Source organism: Aotus nancymaae, unplaced genomic scaffold, assembly GCF_030222135.1.
Source record: "Aotus nancymaae isolate 86718 unplaced genomic scaffold, 86718_ANA_hifiasm-v0.15.2.pri h1tg000108l, whole genome shotgun sequence".
In the NCBI taxonomy this organism is placed as follows: domain Eukaryota; kingdom Metazoa; phylum Chordata; class Mammalia; order Primates; family Aotidae; genus Aotus; species Aotus nancymaae.
Genome location: NW_026988523.1, coordinates 40,545,886 through 40,565,140, shown reverse-complemented (window position 1 = coordinate 40,565,140; position 19,255 = coordinate 40,545,886). Strand labels below are relative to the sequence as shown.

Here is a 19,255-nt window from a genome sequence, read left to right as displayed (position 1 = left end):
GTGCTGAGTATCTATCAATAAGACGTGAACCTTCACCTCAAGGAACTTGTACTCTAACTTATATTATGTTAGGACTCATTCACACTATTATTATCACGTTCATATTATATCATAGTCATCCTTCGACTTATCTCTCCTCCCAGCTGGATCATGAGATCTTTGAAGGCATGGCTTCTATCTTATTACTCTTTACACATCTTGAAAAACAAACCATTTTTTTCTAGCTTATGACGAGAGCTGAAGAACAATGAGAATTTAAATGTTTAGCATTAGTATCCAAAACAAATATGTATTCACTTACCTCATAGGTCCATAGTTCAGTATTATAAATGCCAATACTATCATCACACAGACAGCTCTTCGCTTTGGACTAGGGACTTTAAGCCTCTGGTTCTAAAGGAAATGACCACATTAAATACAATTAAACTACACAGCAATTTCAGAAAAAACAACGCCTAAGATTAGAATATTCCTACTTACCAGTTACGTAAATACCTTGTCTTATTAAAAAAAAAAAAATCAAAGGTGAGGAAATAATACTTTTCAAAAGACTAGAGCAGAGACTTCCAAGTTCCCTTTTCTAGCAGAGAGAGAAAAGGAGAGAACCAGCAGAGAAAAAACAGAGCAGCCGCTCCATTGCAGTTTCCTCTTCACCCAAGAGGAAAAAATTCAATATTTTTATATTTTTATGGATCCCCAAAGACTTTTGAGACATTTCTACAGTTTGCCTCCCTAAGTTTTAAATCATTGTTTTCAGTAACATATAGGAGTATTCCTATGTACTCAGAGGCAAGATAAAAAGAATGGTGTAAGAAGCCCCACTCCGTAGATAGGTATATGGTTCAGCACTGCAGTGAGAAATTCTTAAAGCAGCAAATTTCCCAAATAGAACTAAGCAGATTAACCCTCTTGGAGCCAGCATAGTAACAGAATGCAAAAATCACATTAGTAGTCAGGTGGACTGAGAAAAAATAAAAACATACTTTTATTTTATATTGTTTTTTAAAAGGGAAAATATAGCAGGGCTATTAAGCCTCAGTGTGATTCATTTAGTCAGAAAAGAGGGTGCTAAGGCAATGAATGAGAAGAAACCCAGGAAAAGAAGACAACTTTTCTATGTAGATTGGGGGATACAATTCAAAGGGTCTTCTTCAAAGGCTTTATCCTTACTGCAAATGTTTTAGGACTTACTGTACCCTCCTTTTCCTAGCACTATTGTTTTACACAATTTAATTTAAAATGTAAATGTTTCTCTATTTACTTATCCAGGGGATACTTTAGCCCATCTCAACCCAGCCCTATTACTAGCACTTACCTCTAGCACAACTTCATCCAGCTGTCGCTTCAGTGTTCCATTTTCTTTCTTCAGTTGCTCGTTTTCTGAAAGGGCAGCCTTTAATCTCGCCTCTAACCCTAGCATATATTCTTTCTTCTTCTTGCGGGACTGACAAGCAGATTCTCGATTTTTTATCATACGTTGCTGTCTCCTTAGCACAGCAATCTAGAAAAAGTTACAATGAATCAGAATATCCTGGTTTTAGAATCAGATCAAAATAGATCAGAATATACTAATTTTTCCAATTATTGTTAACCAATTATTTTTCAAAGCATAGGTTACTAGTTGTTTCAAAACACGTTTGAAAAAACACTGCTCAAACTAAACAAGTTAAAATCAAATGATTAAATAAGACTTTCTAAAACCCAAATGTTAAATAATTTCTTCTGACATTTTCTAAGGCTCATTTATTAATCTTCTAATTTTCCCCTCAGAAAATCCCTCAAACAGTATCTTTAAGTATATATGTATATATACATACAACTTAAATCTACATCTCTGGCCCTGAAATGGCTATGCCCCAGAACCATATATTCAATTAATTCTAAGGTCACTTCTACTTACAGAGTCATTACCACTTCAAATTCATTATGTGCAAACTGAACTCACTATCTCCCTCTAACTAGATTTTAAAAAAAATCTACCTATCTTCTATCAATAGTAACTATTATTTTTCTTTATTCACTATATTCAGTCCTTCTCAATCTCTCATTCACTCATTGAATATGTTAAAAGTATATACTAATGACCAAGTTTCTTCCAGTGAAAATGTGTCTCAGTTATTCCTTTCTCTCTATTCCCTCTTCCACTCTCCTAACACAGGCACTCATTAACTCATCCCTATGTAGAAGGAGCAGCCTCGAGAAATGGATCTCTCGAACACTGAATGAAGAAGGAATTTTATTAGGCCTGGGAGCCTGAGCGATAATTTGTCCAAAGCTCAGCTCATCTAACAAAGGAAGGTTCTGCCATTATATAGGCTCATACTTTAGATATTACATATGGAAGATGCCTGGGTCTCCTTCCTCACCTATACTACTGCAATAGACTCATTTCAATTGTTTTCCATCTCATCCTGTCTACCATTTCTGAGATAACTTCTCCGAAGAAAATATTTTTATCTTAGTACTCGATTGCAAAACAAGCTAGTCATGTGTCCTTGCTACCCATATTTTCTTTTAAGGTCTTCCATATTGTGACTTCCCACTGCCTAACCAGACCTTTGCCCTTTATCCACAGCTATTCAAGCCACACTCCTCCAATCTTATCACTTAAGGCCACTCCATAATCTCCATACATGTCCAACCTGTTTCTTTATTCATATTGTTTATTCCCATTTGGAATGCTATCTCCTCCACTAACCTAATTCCAAGGCCCATTCAAACTCCAATTATTCCAACCCACCCTGATTTTTTTTATTTTCTCTGAACATCTTACATACCTTTAAAATTTGGAGGATAGACTGGAACACTCTAATGTCTCAATTGTTTCAAGAATGTTAACTCTCTCTTTCCCCACCTAGATTTTATACCTTGAAAGCCAAACCACATCTGATCCTACTTTTTTGTTTAATACCAACAATATCAGCTACAATAAAAACTTACTGAGTGAAATTATTTTTGTTACGTCTTCTAAATTAAGTTATGAAGCCTATTGTTATAGATTAGTCTAATTTATTTGGGGAAGTGAGAGAGGGGCAAAATTATAAAAAGCACCAACTTATATTAAATTGATTAGTATGGGCACACAGATGGCTGAATTACTAATTTCTATATATTTTGCAATAGACTTTAAAAAATAAACACTCTACTCTAGAGTGTTCAATAACTTACTGAGACCAGTAAATACAGTTAAAGAATGTAATTGATTTCTTTTAAAATGACAACACAATTCCTACCATGATACTACATTTCTTAGAAAGAAGTATGCCAAAGCCAACCAAGTAATCTCCCAACACCAAATACTTTCAACAACCTTTAAATCAGAACCCACAAGGAAAAGAAATGTTACATGAAATGTCAAAAGGGTTTTTTTTTCTTTAAACTACAAAAATGCTGATTTTCATGAAACCATCATCTGTAAAAATTTCCCTGCAGCATAACTATCTCCCTCTTAAGTAACGCTAAACACACACATGCACACACAGAGAGCAATGGCAAAACCATGATGGACTGATTATTCACCAAATGCAAACTATTCTCTGGACAATGCCAGTTTGTTCAGTCTATTTTTATTTTTAGTGATCTTCATTGTTACTTAGAATGCCAGTGTCCATAATTAATACTAGAGTGCTGAAGCACACAGAACACTGAACAGGGACTTAAAAGTGAAAGTTCCCAGGTGGAAGAGTTTATACTAAAAGTTAGACAAAAGGCAACCTTACTTTAAAGGCTAATTAATGTGTGGAATTTAGAGGGGGTTACAGATGGCATACCATTTAATAAATTTCAAACAAGGATTAGGCATTTCTATAAACAATAAAAGCACCTGCATATTACACAGCATTAAAGTTTCAAAGACTGTCAATTCATGTGCCCCATACTAAAATAATGAAAACCATCTGTGGCCAAATATTCATTTCTTCCCATAGACAAAGATACATTATCATAGTTCTGAAAATAAATATTCAATACTACCAATAAATACACAGGGTAAAGACAGTAAAAATAAATGAAACCCACAGCAATCACCAAACACAGGGTTCCAATGTTATATCTCAGCAAGCCATCTTCAGCTATCTGAATAGAAAATATTTAAATTATTCTATACTTCCTCGGCAAAAAATATATATGTGATTTTTAGAATAAATACATACACACATTGTGGTGTTTGGTATTGAGGGGGAGGCGGGTATTTTCCTATATAAGAAAAAAAGGTTGTTCATGCATGACTAAAAAATTAAAATTAAAATTAAAAAAAAGAAAAAAATGATTACACTGTATGTAATTCTTTGGTAAACTTTTTGCACATACAATGTATCATAATGACCTCTGACATGCAATAATGGCAGTACAGTTTTTCAATTATCTTGATGTTTCATAATATATTCAATAATCTCCTCTTGTTGAAATTACTGTCGTTTTCAAGGCTTTAAAATAAGCCTCATCATTTAATCCACTGTTAGGAGAGTAGAAGGGCCAAGGCTAGAACTAGGTCAGTTGACTCCAAGCCCAGTGGTACTTAAACAGCAGCTTCAAACTGCTTTTAAATAACAGAGAGGCTTGCATCACAGCATGGAACTCTAACCTCAGAGAACTATGTGGTTACTTTAATTATGTGCCTGTCTGAAAACAGAGACTTGTGGAACTGCCTGTATCTGGAGGCCTAATCTCCTCTGTTAGCAATCTGAAAATATAAAATCAATACTCTGGCCCATTACCCAATTGACACATCTCCCTTATGGGCATATCAGATGATTTTAACACAGACTGAAATAAGTGAACAGCTGGCCAGTTCACTTCTGATCATCCTGCCTCCAGACAACTCTCCCACCAGGCATCTTGCCTTGGAAAAAGTAGAAAGAACAAAAGAAACAACTCTACAGCTGCAAAGTAGTTTCCCTTTAGTGCCACTGCTATAAACTGTAGTGTTTCATTTAGTAAACACTTACCTGATTGTAAGAAAGACTTATGTAAAAGGAAAACTTCCACAAATGGACAAGTTCCTTTTGAAGGTTGAATCAATTTAAGAGTCAAAGTTTCAAGTACATTCAAATTTTTAGTTCGATTTAATTTAGTTTTTTGAGACAGAATCTCACTCTGTCACCCAGGCTGGAGTGCAGTCAGTGGCACAGTTATGGCTTACTGCAGTCTCAACCTCACAGGTTCAATAGATCCTCCAGCCTCAGCCTCCCCCAGTAGCTGGGACTACAGGTGCATGCTACCACGCCTGGCTAGTTTTTAAAATTTTTTTTGTAGAGACAGGATCTCTCTATGTTGCCCAGGCTGGTCTCAAACTCCTAGGTTCAAGCAATCCTCCTGCTTCAGCTTTTCAAAGTGCTGGCTTTACAGGTGTGTGCCACCATGCTCAGCCTGTTCATAATTTTTAAAACCATATTGACTGATAAATACTGTAAGTTATTATAGTCTCCTTTTTATTAACAAAACTAAACCCTTGTTTCTGTGATGTCGCTAAGAGATGAGCTCAATGACTATAAATTAAATTAAATATAATATTAAGATAGGAGCAAGGAGTGGTGATAATCCCAACACTTTGGTTGGTAGGCTGAGGCAGAAGGATCGCTTGAGGTCAGGAGTTTGAGACCAGCCTGGGAAACATAGGAAGACCTCGTCTCTACTAAAAATAAAAAATTAGCTGGGCATGTTGGTACACACTTGTAGTCCTAGCTACCCTAGAGGCAGAGGCAGGAGGATCACTTGAGCCCAGGAGGTTGAGGCTGCAGTAAGCCATGATCACACCACCATCCTCCAGCCTGGGTGACAGAGTAAGAGCCTGTCACTTAAAAAAAATTTTAATGGGATTTTTATGCTAAGAAATACATTCGAATATCTCATGTAAACTCAAGTCAGATCAAGTATTGATAACCTATGGGTGAATCACACAGTAATCACTGACTTGCTGTACATCTTTCTAAGAGTTCTAATTCTCATTTGGCTGAATCTTGCCTTCTAAACTGATAAAGTGGAAACTATTACTGATTAACCTCTTCACTGTATCTGACCAAAGATAAAAATACAATATTTCAATTAAATAAAAATTATATAACATACATTATTGCATGTCAGTAAACACATTTATAGATACATCCTAAAAAAACACATATAGCTAAAATCATTGGCAAATTTAATTTGTGGCAATCCTACTTCAAATATTCAAATAAATTAAAAAACTTAATTTGATTTATGTTAAGAATCTTACGTACACTTCATTGTTTAAAGCAGAAAAAAAGGAAATTTAGACTTACACTATTTCTACTCTTCTCAATCTCATGACAGTCAAAATTTTATTTTACTTTTTCTATTAAGTTTTGTGTGTATGTATGCATATAGCCAGTTCCCATTTGCCAAAAATTAAAGAAGCTTTATACTGGCAACCTGAACCATTTATTTGGCAGGGTCAAGGAGATAATCTTCATCCTGCAAACTATTGCTTTCTTTTTTTTATTTTTAATGAAGAATGCCTTCTGATATGCAGTATAATTTCCAGAATGAAAACAGATAATAGACAAAGTCCCTGCTAGAGACTGCAGGACCAAGCTGCCCCATCCAATCTCATTTTCTGAATGAAGGTAACGAACAACCAAAAGAGAGGTAAAAGCAGGAGTATGCACCAGATACTCTTTGGGAAACCACACCGTGGGCACGGCCTCTTGAAGAATGGAGGGACCCAAGTGCTCTACACAGGGATCTTCAAAGGAGCCTCAAAATGGTTTCCTGTCTTTTTCAGTTAATGACTCCATTGCTTCAAGTGTCTTTAGAAATACTTGATATAACTAAATAATAGTAATTTAAGTCATTAAATGAAAACACAAAATTGGAAGTTAGGTGTCCTTAATTCCTGGCCCAGCATCACAGAGTTAATTGGAAGATCTTCAAAAAAAAAATTCATATCTCCTTCTAGGGTCTATTTATATATTAGTAAAAAGAGGGAGTTGGACTACAATAGTGTTTTTGACATTATTATAACACAATCAGGTTTATCAATTTAGTGAATCACTATGGCCTTTAAAAACAATCTGACAGAAAAGCGCAGGAGAGAATAAAAGAAACGATGCTTTATATGTAGTGAGAGTTGTTTCATGAGATTGTGTATAAGAGACCGAGAGAGGCTAAATACATTTCTTACTGTGGATTGTGGACAAGAAAATTTAAAGCCACTCTGTTAGTCCTCTAAAGGCCTCATCCAATCCAAAAACAAAATAGTTCTAGGGCTGATGCTAAATAGATACAATGAATTTTATTGGCACAACAACGTAGCACAATAATGACTACTATATAATAAAAATGGATCTGATTAATTTTGTAATAGGTTACATTTGATATCACCAATTATTCAAATAAGGTCCATCTTTCTAAAACTTTGTCCCTCATGACTTAAAACTATCTGCTGCCTTAATTTTTAAAATTCAAATCTTAAAACTACTTAATTTTTATAAATTAAGAGAAAACATTTATAAAGGAAAAAAAAGGTAGCAACAAGTTCGAGACTTGGGTAATTTGTTCTTTTTTTTTTTCTTTTGTTCCCCTCCTCCATAAAGTTGTAAGGAAAGAACTTGGGTAATATGAACTTTGAACTGCATCAGGACTACCATGAAAGTAAAGCCTCCTCATTAATTGAGCCCAGAGTAATGATGACAGCACTGGACTAGAAGAAAACCAGTTACAATTGAGCTAGGCTTGAATCCTAAGTCAATTACAAGTGGTCAAATGATTGGGGTGAGAATCAAATGGGTAACAGACATGAAAGTTCTCTGTAAGCTACAATGTACCATACAAATATGGGTTTCAGGAAAATTATATATAATACACATACACACACACACACACACACACAGAAGAGGCAAAATTATTACTTCCATGAGAATGCATCTCACAGCTGCTCTAATAAACCATGCAAGTAAAGCAATATTGAACATACCTGTCCCTATTCCAGCTCCCATTTTCAGATTTTAAGTTTTAAAATTAAAACATGCACACACACAAAGCATGAAATCTTATTTAGTCACTACAGAAGCAGAAAAAGAGCCTAAAAATTAACATTCCTCTCAGCACTCTCAGTATCTTTCTTACTCTGTATTCCTCAGAGCCCTGATTCATTTCAAAGAGCTGTTATAAGATTTAGGAGAGTATTTATAATTTATGCACTTAAGAAAAGTGCTTGGCACATAGTACTTGATTATTATTAGCCATCTTAGCAATATGACATTTGTTGAATCACTTAACTAACTGATGAGAATAAATAATGTCCCCTTCACAAGGACTTTGTGAAAATCCAGTAAATACTTGGTCGACTGACAGAACTGTAATATTGACAGGCAACTGAACTATTTTATTAATGTAAATTATTGAAGTTGATAAGAGAATGTCCCTATTCTTGGGAAATACACACTGAAAAATTTGGGGGTAAAATACTGTGAGGTATGTAACCTTACCCTCAAATAGTTCAGGAAAAAATTGTGTGTGTATATGGATGGATGGATGGATGGATGGATGGATGGATGGCCAGCCAGTCGGATAGGTAGGTAGATAAAGAATAAACAAGCAAATTGGGCAAAATGTTAACAACAGGTCAATCTGCCTGAAGAATACCTGGGTATCCTCTGTACTATTTTTGTTTTTGTACTTTTTGAAATTTAAAATTATAATCAAATACAAAGTTTAACATGTGCACCCACATAGTAACCAAATACAAAGTTTAACATGTGTGAGCAGACACACACAGCTGCAGTGTACACACACCGGGAAGTTATAAGAAGCTCTAAGATACTTTCCTTTAGAACTCATACTCAAGGGAGTCTAAGAAAAGTCTAACCATAACACTTTAAATTATTTAATATCATTCTCTAACTACCTGTAACCAGCCACAAGATCTCTCCTGCTAACAGTTAATATTCTTTCACATAGTTCTAAAACAGTAATCTTTCAGAGGGGATACCCCTTCAAGAATACACAGTCATTGATACTTTCACTTTTAAAATTTACCATTCTTCTTTATGAATTATCTCTTCACATATATTGTCCATTGTTAGATTAATTTGTATTTTTCTCACTGATTTATACTCTTTATATATTAAAAATGGTTCTTAAAAAACTGTGAAAATGAACGTGAGTGTTCAAAGTGGCAGTACTCATAATAGACAAAAAATGGAAACAACTGTCTATCAACTTATGAATGGACTATCAAAAATGTGTTATACCCATACAACAGAATATTATTCAGTCATAAAAAGGAATAAACACCGATACATGCTTCAACATGGCTGAAGCTTGAAAAACATGCTAAGTGAAAGAAGCCATACACAAAAATGTAGTATATGATTCCACTCATATGAAATGTCTGGGACAGACAACTCCACACAGACAGAAAACAGATTAAATGGCTACCAGGGGATGCAGGGAGGGCCGAATGAGGAATGACTATGGCTAACGACTATGGGGTTTTCTTTTTAGGGTGATAAAAATATTCTGGAATTAGACAGCAGTCATGGTACCACTAAATTGTACACTTCAAAAGGGTGAAGTGATGGTATCATTAAATTGTACAGCTCAAAAGGGTGACCCTTATGGAATGTGCATTTTATCTCAATGAAGCTGTAAAAAAAAACCCAACAACAAAAGTGGTTATGGACTCCCCAGACAAATGCACATGCACACCACTAACAACTATATGAGGGATGGGGTGAGGTGGGGTAAAGGGGTGTGATATGATCTGGATTTGTGTCTCTAACCAAATCTCGTGTCGAACTGTAATCCCCAACGTTGGAGGAGGAGCATGGTGAAAGATAAGGGAATTAGATCATGGAGGCAGATTTTGTAGTTCCAAGATTGCCAGTTATTAAGAAACTGCAGAGAACTTCTACAGTGAAATGAGAGATTATGTTCATTTTTTCCATCAGGGTCAGAGCCAAAAACAAACCATTATTTCTTGAAAACTTAGGTGAGGTCTCCAAGAGTTAAACAAAACAGATTTATCAGCAAAAGGCTGGAAGAGTAAGATTATAATTTGAACCAGGCAAACTGTTTCATAACAGAAAATGTGGCATTTAATGCAGTCTGCAGAATACGGTATTCTAAAAACGCTACTTATGGCCTCTAGAGAGTCAAACCAGCCAAACAAAAGAACTAAAAAAGGTAGAAAAAGAAGCCATGTCAGCATTACAAAGCCACAAGAGACTGATATAATTTTTTTTTGGGGGGGCTGAATTACAACTTTTTCACCATACTTTTGATTTAAAAGCACAAAAAGTGTATGATAAAAACATTTTCTTTTTGGCCATTTTAAATTAGGAATTTATATTAATTCAAATTTATCCTAATTTAAAGGGACTTGTGTTTTAAAAAAACACATGTAATATTGAGGTCAACCAAGTTACTAACGTAGAAGACTATACAAGCTGATCAAAGTTCTTCTCTGCAACTCCTTCTGGAACAGATTTACTTTGAGTTCCTGAGTGAGTTGGTCTGCTACTAGGACAGACTAATGCTTCTTTACTTGAAATAAACATTTAGTCAAAATTTCTACCAAAAAACTCATATTGAAAAGGCTTGGCTCACATCTCAATGTGCTGGCCAAGTAAAAATAAGCATAAAAACCTCAATGCAGGTTGACTAGAAAATTATTCTAATTGTCCTTAGGTCTCTTTGCATTAAACACACAGTAATTGAATCTTTCTTTTGTAATCCTGTCAATTCTAAACTTTGAAAAGACTGTGTCTGTTCAGCTTTTGTACTCTTAAGGGGGCTCTGTAAATTTAAAGTATTTTAAATAAAATATTTTAGACATAAAAAAAGATAAAGACTAATTAGAACTCTAAAAATGCATAGGTCAATAGTATATCACTATTAAAAAATATTAACATTGTCTAAGTGTATATTCATATAAAAAATGTAGACATTCATACATTTTACATTCATACATTGAGACTTTGCTGACAAAGTCTCCATTAACACTGAAGAACTGGGGGATGTGGGAGATGAGAAAATACAGAACCAATAAGCATTAGCTTTTGTTTCTAGCAGTATTTACTGTTCTATATTTTCTCATATTTTTAACAATGATATACTGTTGACCTATGTATTTTTAAAGTTCTAATTAGTCTTGATCTTTTTTCACATCTAAAATATTTCATTAAAAATGCTTTAAATTTACAGAGCCCCCTTAAGAGTACAAAAGCCAAACAGACACGGTCTTTCACATCAAAGAACTAATAAAGGATGTCTGGCTAACAGACCAACATATAATTAATTGGAATATGTTTAGAGATTCTAAAATGGGTCAGTGGCATACAGTGATGATTGCCAACATTAAAATGCTTATTATTCAGATGGTAAGCCTAAAAGTAGGGAAAAAAAAAAAGGCAGAGGGGTGCTCTTCTGGTTTTTAAACACAATGACTGTACCGAAAGACCTTATGTTTAGAAGAAACCTTTCTACATTTTTCCTGCACCTGTTCCAGATAACTCTTCTGGAATAAGCAGAACAATTCTATTTTCCACATAACCACCTTCCTTTCCTGGAAGATTGTTCCCCAGGTCTACTTTTCATCCTCTCTTCTTCAGTCTACTGAATCATTGCAACCCGTAAGCCACTCCTCTACCTATGTACATAGTTTCTAGATACTCTCCCCATCCTAGCTATGCTTTTCTGGACTTTTCCATGATTGGGATGACTTAGATTATGTTAATATTTTTTAACAACAGTGATATACTTTTGACCTATGCATTTTTAAACTTCTAACTAGTCTTTATCTTTTTTCATATCTAAAATATTTTATAAAAATATTTTAAATCTCCTAACATATTACATAAAGGCAACTTTGGATATTTTCTGTTGTATCTTTCATTTGGAGGTATTATATAAGAAACATTCAAGTTCATAATTTAAAGAGTATTAAAAGGAAATTTCAAGGGATTATTTTTTAAAAATCATTTTCATCATTCTTAACCTGGTTGGTCTTCTATGAAAACCATACTCTTTTCTTATTGGCCACACAACTTTTTAATTGAAAATATCACAGATAATTTTTGGATTTTTGTTATTGTCATTTTTTTTACACATTATAGAAATTTTTCCATGCACCACAAGGAGAGAAAAACAAACACCCAGATTCCATGATTATCAACATTTTGCCAATCGAGTTGTCCCCTCTATCCTGTGCTCACCACCTTTCTATTAGCCAGCAACACATTGTTTCATCTTCAACTGAAACACACACTATGTGTTAGAGCCTATAATACAAAATGCCATAAGCATTTTGCTTACCTTTTCTAGTCCTCAAAACAAACCAACATAACAGTCAAGCCTAATCCTGTATTATCCATGGTCTCTAGTCTCATAGCAACACTAATTTTCCTATTCCATGTCTTGATATGTATTGTTTTCAATACCTATACAAACGATGGGACTCTTATTCTAGAAATTGGATGTTCTACTTTCACTAGACAATATTCCTGTTATGAATTTTTATAATATTGCTGGCTGAGATTACTGTTTATGCAACTGTGGAGCAATTTTATAATTAAATGGGTCACTGACATTCTGGTTAATAAATTCTGGTAGACAGATCAGACAGTAGTCTGATAAATAACCTTACATGACCCACAGGGTTTTAAAATTACTTTGCAAAAGCATTCTACCTAAAGAAAGGATAACATAACAATATTAACAACTAGTAATATCCATTTTTATTTTAAAGAAAACATACAGACTTTGCTTTCCCAGGCATAATTTTAGAGAATCCACTGTTTGACTATTCAACTTTAACATTCATGGCTGGGTGCCGGTGGCTCACGCTTCTATTTCCAGCACTTTGGGAGGCCGAGGTGGGCGGATCACAAGGTCAGGAGTTTGAGACCAGCCTGTCCAATATGGTGAAACCCCATTTCTACTAAAAAATACAAAAATTAGCCAGGCATGGTGGCGCATGCCTATAGTCCCAGCTACTCAGGAGGCTGAGGCAGGAGAATTGCTTGAACACAGGAGAAGCAGGTTGCAGTGAGCCCAGATCGTGCCACTGTACTCCAGCCTGGGTAACAGGGTGAGAACTTGTCTCAAAAAAAAAATTCATTAAATTTTAGGATCAATATGTTCAATTACTGTTTAACACATAACATGAGCTATTTCCAATCATTTTGAAAGAAAGCAAGAGTTAGTTGGCAAGTGCAGTAGCCGGCTTTAGCAAGTGACAGATCTTAGGAAACTGTGATTTATAAATTATAAGAAATCCCTACAACATGCTAGAAAATTTAAAGGTTTGCAAAAATGGGAAAGTACCAAATAAGTCATCATTATGAAGTAGTGAAAACCCTTCAAAAGGGCAAGAAAGAAAGCTAAATATAAAACCTTCCTAAAAAGTAGTCTATAGACTCTTATCTGAAGAGTTGCTAAAACATTTCAATAAGGAAACATGAAAGAATCTGTAAAATTCTAGTGGATGACTGGGTTGACAGTGTAGGGGCTTGAGGAATGTAATAAGAGGGTTGGTTCTAAAGAAGTAGTAAAGAAGAGGGAGGTATGCATTCTTTGCTTTTCATCAAACCACTTCAGACTTTCAAAAACCTTTTCACTTAGATTCTAACATAGTAAGTCTTACCCTAATTTTCCTCCGAAGACTAGAAGTGTAATTCAGCACTCTCTTTTATTTGATACGATATAAGAAGCTCTAAAAAAACAAAAGCAAGGCAACAAAAACAAAAGGTGTTTTTTGTTGGTTTTTACATCAGGCATTAAGAGATGGACTAAGTTTCAAAACTTACATCTGAACCCACATTTCTCATGGTACTTTGTAGGACAGGTTTAGTCACGGAAAGTTTCCCATTCACTGGGCTATTCGCTGAAGGGGCTGGTACCACATTCACCATGTGATTAGGTAGCTGTGTGACTCCCCCAGCAACAGCAAGGACTGGCTGAGCAGAGGGCAGAACTCCAGGTGCTTGAAGTTGTACCACAGTAGGCTGAGAGAGCAAAACAGTCTGACCTGCATTAGAATAAAAAACAATCAGAGGGTGCACAACTGTTGTGGGAGGGGAAGTAGCTTATATTTAGGTCTCTTCTGCAGATGTAATGGGTAAGATCAACACCAAGGGATTTACCATCAAGGTAAACACTGGATCAATAGCAGCACAAGCTTATGGTAACTTTATTATGTTTTTAATAGGACCAACTAAATTCATCTCTTTGAGTTATCATTAACAATATACTTTAACATACTTTCTTATTTATCTTTGTCAACTAAACAACTATCAAATTTGCTGTAATCCCTAGATTTCTAAGAATTAACCTCTGAAACTTATTAGTGCTAAAAGGATTTGACTTATAAATATTAAATCTTTTACACTGAACATGGAGAACCACGTATTCTAAATTAATAGGATTTGCAAATGCATACAATACCAAAAATATGTGAACATAAACTTAGTAACTCAATACTAGAAGGAGCTAAAGGCCAGGCACTGTGGCTCACACCTGTAATCCCAGTGCTTTGGGAGGCCAGGAGTTTGCGATCAGCCTAGGCAACATAGTGATATCCTGTCTTTACAAAAAAAAATTTTTAATTAGCCAGGTGTGGTGGCATGTGCTTCAAGTCCTAGCTACTCAGGAGGCTGAGGCAGGCAGATCCCTAAAAAGGAAAAAAAAAAGAGAAAGGACTACAAATACCAAAAACTTAAAACCATTTGAGATTAAATCTTAGCTAACAATCACGGTAAACATAAAGCTGTGATTTAAAATAGTCTGTAGATGATACCAGCCCTTTCCCTCTTCCCCACAAAAACGGCCTTCAATTCTTCTGAGTCTTCACATGTATCATTATTTTAAATTTATGCTAATCTGAGGAGAATTAGTAGAGTTTGAACATCCTTAATCGAAAAACCCAAAATCCAAAATTTTTGGAGTGCCCTTACGACTCCACAAGTGGAAAATTCCACACTTCTGGTCCCAAGTATTTTGGATAAGGGATACTCAATCTGTAATAATGACAATGAAGATAATGTTGCTAACTCGGCAGAAAAAGTGCCTATAGATGACATGGTAAAAATGTGTGATGGGCTTCGTGAAGGACTAAAGCAGCATGCATTCATAACAGAAAAAGAAATCGTGTCAGTTTATAAAATCAAAAAGAGATTTCTAAGACAAAAACTACTGTTAATGAGGCAGATGACTCCATAAAAAACATTTTAAAAAGTCATCCAGCAGAATAGTCCTCATCCCTAGAGGACCCAATTCCAATCCCTCAACTGCTTCTGATGTTTCTTCTCACTTGAAGACATAAAATACAGTGCATGGTAAGCTTTGAATGAAAACATACCATCAAAGGCAGAGCCCGAAAGCTGCCATTTTTTGTTGTTGCTGTTGTGTAGTAGCTGACACTACTATTCTGGTGATTCTACTGTCCTGCCTAGTTACTCTGTACATATTATTTTTCCACTGTATTAATGGTATGTCATAATTTTTGTTAAGTTCTTAGGCATGAATTTGTGAATAAGAGTAAGAAAATGATTGCTTGTCAGTAGCATATGAATTCAGAGCCAAGAATGATGGTGTTGCCAAACAACTACAGATTGTCCACATGAAATAGTGACACCTGTGCTTTCTGATGGTTCAATGTATGTAAACTTTGTTTCATGCACAAACTTATTGAAAATATCATATAAAATTACCTTCAGGCTATGTATATAAGATATACATGAAACATAAATAAATACCATGTTAGACCTGGGTTCTGTCCCCAAGGTATCTCATTATATATATGCAAATATTCTAAAATCCAAAAGTACCCAAAATCCGAAACACTTCTGGTTCCGAGCATTTCATTTAAGGGATACTCAATCTGTACCATTAACCTAAAGACTTATACAACTCATAACACTAATCTATTAAAAAGTTTACTTGCCTGCTAAGTGTTTCCTTTCAGATCTGGCCAGATTTTTATAAGGTGTTGAAAACCTTGCCTAACATCCACAGCTGCTTGAGCCTATCTAACAAAATGAAGGTACTAAAATAACTAGCAACTAAAACCCCATATAAATTTGTAATTTGTTTAAGAAAAAAAAGCATTATACTTGCAGACAGGTTGACCCACGTAAAACTCAGCTCAGTATTTCAAAGGATCGGGGAAAACTAAAAACCAAAATAATGCTTCAGAACACCTGTTTGTCAAGAACATCTGTCTTGGCTAAATAAATCACTTACAAAAGCAAAGTCTTTGTTTCAGATGACCTCAAAAACACACTGAAAGTACCCCAGATAAGTAAGAAGATCTAAAAATAACTTCATAGATTTGGAGTAGATACAATGCATTAACACTTGGGCATAAATGATTACACATTTTTACCTTCTCATTTCCCCTTGGACTTAGTTTTCCCCCCAACTTTTATTTTAGGTTCAGGGGGTACACATGCAGGTTTGTTATATGGGTAAACCGCATGTCACAGGTGTTTGGTGTACAGATTATTTCATCACTTAGGTAATGAGCACAGGACCCAACAAGTAATTTTTCGATCCGCACCCTCAAGTAGCCCATTATCTATTGTTCCCTTTTTGTGTCTATGTGTACTCAATGTATAGCTCCCCCTTATAAGAGAGAACACGCTGTACTTGGTTTTCTGTTCCCACATTAATTATCCCACATTAATTTTCTTAGGATAATGGCCTCCAGCTCCATCCATGTTGCTGCAAAGAACATGATTTCCTTCTTTTTTATGGGTGTGTAGTATTGAATGGTGCCTATGTACATTTTCTGTATCCAGTTCACCACTGATAGGCATCCAAGTTGCTATTGTAAATACGTCTGTGATGAACATATGTGTGTGTGTGTGTGTGTGTGTGTCTTTATATTTCCCTTGAGTATAGAACCAGTAATGGGACTGCTGGGTCAAATGGTAGTTCTGCTTTAAGTTCTTTGAGAAATCGCCAAACTGCATTCAGTGGCTGAACCAATTTACATTCCCACCAGCAATGTATAAAAGAGAAAAGCATTGCCTTTTCTCTGCAACCTCGCCAGCATCTGATATTTTTTGACGTTTTGATAGTAGCCATTCTGACTGATGTGAGATAGTATCTCACTGTGGTTTTGATTTTATTTCTCGAATGATTAGTGATGTTGAGCATTTTTTCATATGCTTGTTGGCCATATCTATGTCTTCTTTTGAAGTGTCTCTTCATGTCCTTTGCCCATTTTTTAATGGGGCTGTTTGTTTTTTGCTTGTTAATTTGTTTAAGTTCCTGTCGATTCTGGAGATTAGACCTTTGTCAGATACACGGTTTGCAAATATTGTCTTCCATTCTATAGGTTGTCCTTTTACTGTGTTGATAGTTTCTTTAGCTGTGCAGAAGCTCTTTAGTTGATTTTTATTTATTCATTTATTTATTTATTTTTAGACAAAGTCTCGCTCTGCCACCCAGGCTACAGTGCAGTGGCACAGTCTCAGCTCACTGCACCCTCTGCCTCCTGGGTTCAAGCAATTCTCCTGCCTCAACCTCTTAACTGGAATGACAAGCATGCGCCATCACACCTGGCTAATTTTTGTACTTATAGTAGAGACGAAGTTTCACCATATTGGCCAGGCTGGTCTTGAACTCCTGACCTCAAGTGATTCACCCCTTGGCCTCTCAAAGTGTTGGGATTACAGGTATGAGCCACCACGCCCGGCCTCTGTAATTAGATCCCATTTGTCAATTTTTGTTTTTTTGCAATTGCTTTTGAAGTCTTCATCACAAAATCTTTTACAGGGCCTATGTCCAGAACGGTATTTCCTAGATTTTCTTGTAGGGTTTTTATAATTTGGGGGTGTACATTTAAGTCTTTAATCCATCTTGAGTTGATTTTTGTATACAGTGAAAGGAAGGGGTCCAGTTTCAATCTTCTGCATATGGCCAGCCAGTTATCCCACCACCATTTATTGAATAGGGAGTCCTTTCCTCATTGCTTGTTTTTGTTGAAGACCAGATGGTTGTAGGCATAAAGCTTTATTTCTTGGTTCTCCAACGTAATCCATTGCTCTATGTGTCTGCTTTTGTACCAGTATCATGTTGTTTTGGTTACTATAGCCTTGTGGTACAGTCTGAAATCAGGTAGCCTGATGTTCTTTTTGCTTAGGACTGCTTTGGCTATTCAGGCTCTTTTTCGGTTTTGTGTGAACTTTAGAATAGTTTTTTCTAATTGTGTGAAAAAATGTCATTCATAGTTTGATAGGAATACCATTAAATCTGTAAATCGCTTTGAGCAGTATGGCCATTTTAACAATATTGATTTTCCTATCCATGAGCATGGAATGTTTTTCCATTTGTTTGTGTCATCTCTGATTTCTTTCAGCAGTGTTTTGTAATTCTCTCTGAAGAGATCTTTCACCTTCCCAGTCTGCTGTATTCCTAGGTTCATTATTCCTTTTCTGGGTATTGTGAATAAGATTGCATTCTTGATTTGGCTCTCAGCTTGGACATTACTGGGGTATAGAAACATTGCTAATTTTTTACATTGATTTTGAATCCTAAAACTTTGCTGAAGTTGCTTATCAGATCTAGGAGCCTTGGCCAGAGACTATGGGTTTTCTAGGTATAGAATCATATCATCTGTAAAGAGAGAGAGTTTGACTTCCTCTCTTCCTACTTGGATGCCTTTTATTTCTTTCTCTTGTCTGAGTGCTCTGGCTACAAATTCCAGCACCATGTTGAGTATGAGTGGAGAGAGTGGCATCTTTGTCTTATTCTGGTTCTCAAAGGGAATGCTTCCAGCTCTTGTCCATTCACTATGATGTTGGCTGTAGACTTGTCATAGATGGTTCTTATTTTGAGGTATGCTCCTTTGATGCCTAATTTGTTGAGGTGGACTTGATTCTTTTATGAAGTAAAAACTTACAAAATGGAGAAATCACTCATTAGCAGATATAAATATGCTTAGGCCAAACATGTAAATAAAAATAAGTAACACATAAACTACATAGCATATGACCAAGTGTTGAGTTTTAATAACAATAAGAAATTACAGTCAATCTGGCACTAGGAAAATATATATTCATGATAATGTAAAAAACCAAGGGTTCCCAAGTGCCCAAGTCATAGCCAGAGCAATCAGGCAAGAGAAAGAAATAAAAAGGCAACCAAATAGGAAGAGAGGAAGTCACAGTATCTATCTTCACAGATGATAATTCTACACCTAGAAAACCCATAGTCTCTGCCCAAAGGTTCCTGAATATAAGAGCTCTCTTTTAATATAAACTTATATCATGGTCACCCAAAATCATCA

General features: G+C 35.5%; 1 protein-coding gene across 1 annotated transcript in view; it reads right to left on the bottom strand.

Moving 5' to 3' along the window:
- The window catches only part of ATF6 (activating transcription factor 6), a 192,561-nt gene that overhangs the window by 134,314 nt on the left and 38,992 nt on the right, over positions 1-19,255 (bottom strand). The window contains exons 7-9 of the mRNA XM_064370667.1: positions 13,770-13,990; positions 1,316-1,501; positions 302-393 (exon numbers count right to left, since the gene is read on the bottom strand). Of these exons, the coding sequence (XP_064226737.1) occupies positions 302-393; positions 1,316-1,501; positions 13,770-13,990 (499 nt within the window). The remainder of the gene's footprint in view (positions 1-301; positions 394-1,315; positions 1,502-13,769; positions 13,991-19,255) is intronic.